Below are 6,885 nucleotides of genomic sequence, written 5' to 3'. Positions count from 1 at the left end.
CGGAATGATAAGAGGCATTGTAGCCTTTAACTATGTCTGTCAAATGATCTATATATCTATGAGAATTGAAATGAGTCAACATTTTGAATATTCGATGTTTCAAAGTTTTAATTAAACGTTCTACAAATGGACAGTGGAATTTTTCTGACGTCATAGAACCGTATTTGATTTTATTTTTCTTAAGAAGTTTTTGCGTCTGTGAATTAATAAATTCTTTACCTAAATCAGACCAGATGGCTTTAGGTTTGCTTTGTTCGATGATAACCTCGAGAGCTTTCGTAGCCTCGGTCGCGTGTTTTCTTTTTAATACCCGATGTTTTCTTGACCTTTCTCGGTGGTGACATCGTAAAGAATGATTAAATTTTAGTAATGTCGTTTAATTATATCGTTTTCTTCTTGGGAGTATAGATGACTATTTGTTCTCCCGGTAAAATATTTGTTCTAAACCTTAAATCGGAATGACATTTCTGGGTTAAATCGCAAAGTAAATACCCGTAAGGTTTTTCTGTCGCATCCAGATAACATTCTACAATAAATTTAGAGTTGTTGGGAGCCAATTGTTTAGAGAGAGCCACTAATTGCATAAGATCTCTCACAGTTTTCATAAGAATCATGTAATGCGCGTTTAAAGAGGCTGTTCTCAAGTTTTTTTCAAATATGTTTTGTAAAAGGGTGATGACGAATAATTTCCTATGGTGAGATTGCTTAGTAAATATTTCTGATAAAATATTATTTTTATTTTCTAACATGAGATCGTCTAAGACGATTAGTATTGTTTTAGAGCCATCGTATATAGTAACGTCGGGTAAACCTTGACGCATTATTACGCCCATTTCTTTCAATTTATCGTAGCAAGGCTGATATATACTATAATGCCAAACAACTAAATCGACTTTAGGTTCAAACATTTTGTCCTTATTTTCAATTATTCGTTTGCATAAAACTGTCTTACCTGATCCCGAAGGACCGAAAATAATCAAATTTCCAGGTGTAGTGAACGGTATCATAGCTAACACTCGAATGAAACTTATTTGTAACTATCATTCGTACTTAAACGTATTCAATTAATACGCGAACGCGCGCAAACCCCGGGTCGCGAACCCCAAACGCGGGGGGTAGGGGGGGCCCAAACGACACGCGGGGGGAGGGGGGAAGCGCGGCGCGGGTAGGCCATCGTGAACGCGTAGAAATAATTTTGAAAAGTAGGGCCATCATGCTGCCTTTCACTATAGGGGCGAAGCTTTTAACATGGACTGTCACTATTTGAGATGGTAAATACGGTTAAACTAAAGACCCTTGTACGGTCAATCGAAGAAACGCTAAAGGGGTTTTCTCTAAATGTCACCCAAAGAAAAGAAAAGTGACCTGAAATACATTTTTAGTCCAATGGCAAGGTTTCGTATAATTTTGCCCGCGAAAATTTTCTACCCTTGTACGTACTAAATACCTCAAAGTCATTTGTTTGCTCTCGAACACGCCTTGACCCTAGTAAAAAGTATAAAATGAAGAGGTTGAGACCTCAAAGTTATCATTCTCTCTGAACCATGAACCACCACCACCACAGCCAACACGGAGCGATGGACCTTTCCGCAACATGGTAAGAAATACTTTTTTTAAAACTTAGGAAAAGACTTAGAAAATCTTTCTTTATAGCTACGTCCATGGGGTTGATACCCCGTATTCCCCAGTTGAGTTCTCGGACTCTTCCCGCTCAGGGACCCCCGAGTCCCTGGAGCTAGCCCCCTCGCCACCACCTCCAAGACCACTCTGCGTGGTAGGGCCAAGGCCCCGTAATCCGTCTCCGCCACCGAGCCCACCACCACCATGCACCCCCTCACCCGAACCTCAACTAGAATATCTACCACTCCCGGCCATATACTATCCGTGGCTAGCTATGCCCCGGCCGGGAGTGGATGACTTAAACATCAACGGGGACTTGTAAGTGAACCTTTTGTTTTACGTTACACTACGGTATTATAATTTTTATTTATTTACAGCTTGGTATATGAAATAACAACGTACCTGGCGGGACTAGCGGAGGTCGTGGCGGATGACGACTTTATGCACGACCTGCTTAATCAAGTAAGGCAGGTCGTGTATAATAACTGCGTTTTTATACCCCACGAGTAAGTTTTCATGCATTATTTAATGATTCGTTTATCTAAATTTTAATTTTTCTTTTTTAGCCTCCTGGCCCTCAACTGTCGCGGGTTCCGGTGAGTTAATTTCTTTATTATTTGTTGTTATCCAATACTTTATTTATTAACGTATAGAATAACTCTCTCTCTCTTTCTCTTTCCCAATAGAGTGACGCAGGAGCTCGCCCAGTTGACGACGTACCGTCGGGTACGTTTCCTCGAAGTCCCCCCGGGCCACGCACGAGTGTACGAGAACCGGGACGACGTGATGTTCGAGGGGGTCCGTACACTCGTGCGAAACCTCTCAATCGATTGAGGTGGGGGAGGGGGGGGGAAGTAAAAAAAAAAAAAAAAAAAAAAAAAATTGTTGTAAATATTTTAAATAAAATAAATTGTTTTTGCCTTATTTACTTCGTTTTATTTAAAATAAGTTCCTATCAAAAAATCGACAAGTTTTTCCTACACTTTAGTTATATCTACTTTTATATTTCTTAGGCTTAAAATTTAAAAACTAGAAATTTATATCATTTCTGTGTTGTATTAGTTATATAAAATGGAACAGTTTTTCAGTTTTAAATTCAATTTATTTTTGAAACATCAATGAAAAAAAACAAATTATCAAACAGACATAAATTTAAAAATGCGTTAACATGTGCATTCTCTCTTTTAAAAATGTTATTTGACCCGAAATTACCGAGAATACATTATAGTTATAAAATTTACTTTCAAGATTTTCTTCTTCCAGTACATTATTAAATTTCATTACCACTTGGTACGATGTTACGAAATTGGTGAAGTATCCAACCACTGCATCGAATTTTTCGGGCTGCCCATCTAAACACGGTATGCGATCGTGTTCGCCGTATAAATTATCATAAATATCATTATAAAATTCTATAATAATATCAGCCATGTGCGTGAATACAATTTCATGGTTACTTAACTTAATAAGATGCTCCTTAACGGCGTTCGAAACTCGGTTCAATGCCGCTGTTTCCATACTGTCCAGAACAATGGAGTCCTCATTTAGTAGATCTTTAATGTGACACGTATTATGATACGCCACGACAGTTGTTTTTTCATTTGCGTTATCGATCAAAACGATTTCAAAGTTATTGGTTTCGTGGCCCGCCGTCCAGCCTGCTAATACGGGTAAACGCGGGATCAACTTCTCCCAGGTACTTGTTGAAATGGCGAAACTTTTTACCGACTGCTTCTTACATAAGCGAATCTCGGGATCGAGGGTGCCGTTCACGAAGCCCGTTGTCAGGAACAACTCTCTAGAAATGTGGAATCTACCGTTGATTTTTCGTTCGTTAGTTACGCCAATCTTCCTCTTAACAGCTTCTTGATTTTCCATGTTGCACGTTTAAGGTCTTCTCGAATAATGATACTCTCCTCTGTCGTGTTCCACGGTTTTTATACTAAATTTCCTAAGTAGCTATCGCGAAATATCTATTGTCCTTGACTGTTCCGTTGTTAGATTGTAGGCGTATTTTTATGTCAAAGTTCTGAAACCAAATATTAAGGAATTCTAACATTCCCAAAATCAGTAATATAAAGAATACAATAGGTAGTTTTTGAGGGTTAACCTCCAAGATCCGACGAATTCTTGACAACCTTTGTGTACTTGCCTCCATAACAGCTGACGAGTAAGTAAATAACACAATAGTAAACTTGACCTATTTATCTACTATGACCCACATTCCTGACCTGTCAATATTTGATTGACGAAATATTTTCCTAACATCTTCAAAGACCTAAGGTCATTGTTGAAGAACCCTCTCCCCTTCTTCGATTATAAGCGTATTTTTATGTAAGTTTTTCAAACCAGAGATTAAGGAATTCCAGCATTCCCAAGACCAATAAGATAAATAGCACAATGAGCAGTTTTTAAATCTCCAAGATCCGACGAATTCCTGACAACCTTTGTGTACCTGACAGTTGAGGAGTAAATAAATTACACAATAGTAAACTTGACCTATTTATCTACTATTCCCAACATGGCAACATTCCTTAAATAGACCTGTCACTATTTGATTGAAGGAATTCTTTCCGAACATTTTCTCAATGTCATTGTTGAAGAAGTCCCCACCTAGTGGAATGTCGCACCAACTCTTTTGTTATAACTATTCCTTTTGTTGAATTATAAAATCTATTGCAAATTCGTTGTTTTGTTATATGACTATTCGACACCCTGTCAAGCCATCACCTATTGTTCACTGTCAAACAATATTAGACGTGTTTAAACATGTCGGAAATCAGCTGCGATGGCCTTTGCTAGTACCTTGTATTGTTAGTCAATAATTTCGAAAAATCAACTGTCCTTGACCCCCCCCCCTTGAGAGGAGGAAGAGAAGGGGGGGTAGGAATCTAGTATAAAGAGCGTGAGAAAATAACAGTATTTCACAGTCGAACATCAATCGTCAAAACCTCAACATGGACGCTGAAGCACTTCGCTGGACACTTGACGAAATGGCCGTAAATAAGCCTTGGAACATAGTCGAAATATACAAGTTTTATTATTTTCTATGCTCTTATTTACACTTAGATCCTGCTAATATACCTTCAACATTACCCGGTTTTATCATAAATGGCGGCTTAAATATTATTCAAACGTTCCTCGTACACCTGAAACCTGTCAAACACTAGACGAATTGGAACATCTAAGGAATTTAATTCCTAGCCCTTTAAAAATTTCTTACTTAGACCGCGTGAAAAGACGGAAGCAAGAAACGGAACGGGATAACCATGAATCTTTAAGACCCAGTTTCGATAATTCACAAACTGGCAGGGAGATGGGGGAGATTCTAGATAACGCGTGTCAACAAGACGAGACGGAGAACGACCCTTTTGAATATATGTCTCTGAACTTTTCCGATTACGCCCCCAGCGAAAAGAGCTCCATCGTAGATTCGGAGGAGGCGGAGGCGAATGTTTATGATCAATGGGGAGGGGGGTGTCCCCCTTCACCTATAGAAGATGTACCCTCTTGCGAAATTCTAGAGCAGAGCGAGAGATTTTTTGAACATTTTAATATGTATGGGAGGGAAATAACTCTAAATATAACTGATGATCCTGTGGATAGTATATGTTCTATTACGGAACACGTATTAAGAGAATATAGAGCAACAGATTACGTGCAAATAACTTTACGAAGTCTGGGTATAAACTGTCGTTCGGAACTTGAATTATCCTTTAAAAGACTCGATCAAGTAGACCCTTCTATTCTCTTTGATCAACTAGCCGAGTTACTTTATGATGATGAGATCGAACATTTTTTTCAAGGACCTATAAAAATGATATTTAGTATAGTCAGAATACCAGAAGGGTATGGACGGTCTAATCGTAGACAACTCTGGTCTGGTCTGGTCTGGTCTGGTCTGGTCTGGTCTGGTCTAATCGTAGACAACTCTGGTCTGGTCTGGTCTGGTCTGGTCTGGTCTGGTCTGGTCTGGGTCTGGGTCTGGGTCTGGGTCTGGGTCTGGGTCTGGGTCTGGGTCTGGGTCTGGGTCTGGGTCTGGGTCTGGGTCTGGGTCTGGGTCTGGGTCTGGGTCTGGGTCTGGGTCTGGGTCTGGGTCTGGGTCTGGGTCTGGGTCTGGGTCTGGGTCTGGGTCTGGGTCTGGGTCTGGGTCTGGGTCTGGGTCTGGGTCTGGGTCTGGGTCTGGGTCTGGGTCTGGGTCTGGGTCTGGGTCTGGGTCTGGGTCTGGGTCTGGGTCTGGGTCTGGGTCTGGGTCTGGGTCTGGGTCTGGGTCTGGGTCTGGGTCTGGGTCTGGGTCTGGGTCTGGGTCTGGGTCTGGGTCTGGGTCTGGGTCTGGGTCTGGGTCTGGGTCTGGGTCTGGGTCTGGGTCTGGGTCTGGGTCTGGGTCTGGGTCTGGGTCTGGGTCTGGGTCTGGGTCTGGGTCTGGGTCTGGGTCTGGGTCTGGGTCTGGGTCTGGGTCTGGGTCTGGGTCTGGGTCTGGGTCTGGGTCTGGGTCTGGGTCTGGGTCTGGGTCTGGGTCTGGGTCTGGGTCTGGGTCTGGGTCTGGGTCTGGGTCTGGGTCTGGGTCTGGGTCTGGGTCTGGGTCTGGGTCTGGGTCTGGGTCTGGGTCTGGGTCTGGGTCTGGGTCTGGGTCTGGGTCTGGGTCTGGGTCTGGGTCTGGGTCTGGGTCTGGGTCTGGGTCTGGGTCTGGGTCTGGGTCTGGGTCTGGGTCTGGGTCTGGGTCTGGGTCTGGGTCTGGGTCTGGGTCTGGGTCTGGGTCTGGGTCTGGGTCTGGGTCTGGGTCTGGGTCTGGGTCTGGGTCTGGGTCTGGGTCTGGGTCTGGGTCTGGGTCTGGGTCTGGGTCTGGGTCTGGGTCTGGGTCTGGGTCTGGGTCTGGGTCTGGGTCTGGGTCTGGGTCTGGGTCTGGGTCTGGGTCTGGGTCTGGGTCTGGGTCTGGGTCTGGGTCTGGGTCTGGGTCTGGGTCTGGGTCTGGGTCTGGGTCTGGGTCTGGGTCTGGGTCTGGGTCTGGGTCTGGGTCTGGGTCTGGGTCTGGGTCTGGGTCTGGGTCTGGGTCTGGGTCTGGGTCTGGGTCTGGGTCTGGGTCTGGGTCTGGGTCTGGGTCTGGGTCTGGGTCTGGGTCTGGGTCTGGGTCTGGGTCTGGGTCTGGGTCTGGGTCTGGGTCTGGGTCTGGGTCTGGGTCTGGGTCTGGGTCTGGGTCTGGGTCTGGGTCTGGGTCTGGGTCTGGGTCTGGGTCTGGGTCTGGGTCTGGGTCTGGGTCTGGGTCTG

The 6,885-nt window shown here is 44.1% G+C and overlaps 2 protein-coding genes across 2 annotated transcripts; one reads left to right on the top strand and one right to left on the bottom strand.

The window, feature by feature from the left end:
* The first annotated feature begins 1,460 nt into the window (after positions 1-1,460).
* On the top strand, positions 1,461-2,438 carry LOC149623940 (uncharacterized). The gene is made up of 4 exons (XM_089852275.1): positions 1,461-1,597; positions 1,654-1,938; positions 1,998-2,126; positions 2,187-2,438. Exons 1-4 carry the CDS (start codon positions 1,545-1,547, stop codon positions 2,218-2,220), a joined length of 501 nt encoding a protein of 166 aa, XP_089708401.1. The 5' UTR covers positions 1,461-1,544; the 3' UTR covers positions 2,221-2,438.
* A 334-nt stretch (positions 2,439-2,772) lies between these two features.
* On the bottom strand, positions 2,773-3,666 carry LOC149623939 (uncharacterized). The gene is made up of 2 exons (XM_089852194.1): positions 3,360-3,666; positions 2,773-3,281 (listed from the first exon to the last, which is right to left on the bottom strand). Exons 1-2 carry the CDS (start codon positions 3,496-3,498, stop codon positions 2,773-2,775), a joined length of 648 nt encoding a protein of 215 aa, XP_089708320.1. The 5' UTR covers positions 3,499-3,666.
* Positions 3,667-6,885: the final 3,219 nt, after the last annotated feature.

The sequence above is a fragment of the Phalangium opilio genome, unplaced genomic scaffold (genome assembly GCF_054372755.1).
Source record: "Phalangium opilio isolate 3A_F unplaced genomic scaffold, DU_Popi_V2 ptg000106l_1, whole genome shotgun sequence".
Taxonomy (NCBI): domain Eukaryota; kingdom Metazoa; phylum Arthropoda; class Arachnida; order Opiliones; family Phalangiidae; genus Phalangium; species Phalangium opilio.
Note: the sequence above shows the minus strand (reverse complement) of the source record. Positions and strands in the feature narration are given on the sequence as shown.

Excerpts from the sequence above, each read along its gene's own strand:
- LOC149623940 (XM_089852275.1), top strand. The coding sequence starts at position 1,545 with ATGAACCACCACCACCACAGCCAACACGGAGCGATGGACCTTTCCGCA. Across the intron at positions 1,939-1,997 it reads TTAAACATCAACGGGGACTT|CTTGGTATATGAAATAACAA; the intron begins GTAAGTGAACCT and ends ATTTATTTACAG. Across the intron at positions 2,127-2,186 it reads TGCGTTTTTATACCCCACGA|CCTCCTGGCCCTCAACTGTC; the intron begins GTAAGTTTTCAT and ends TTTCTTTTTTAG.
- LOC149623939 (XM_089852194.1), bottom strand. The coding sequence starts at position 3,498 with ATGGAAAATCAAGAAGCTGTTAAGAGGAAGATTGGCGTAACTAACGAA. Across the intron at positions 3,282-3,359 it reads CGATCCCGAGATTCGCTTAT|CAGGCTGGACGGCGGGCCAC; the intron begins GTAAGAAGCAGT and ends TACCCGTATTAG.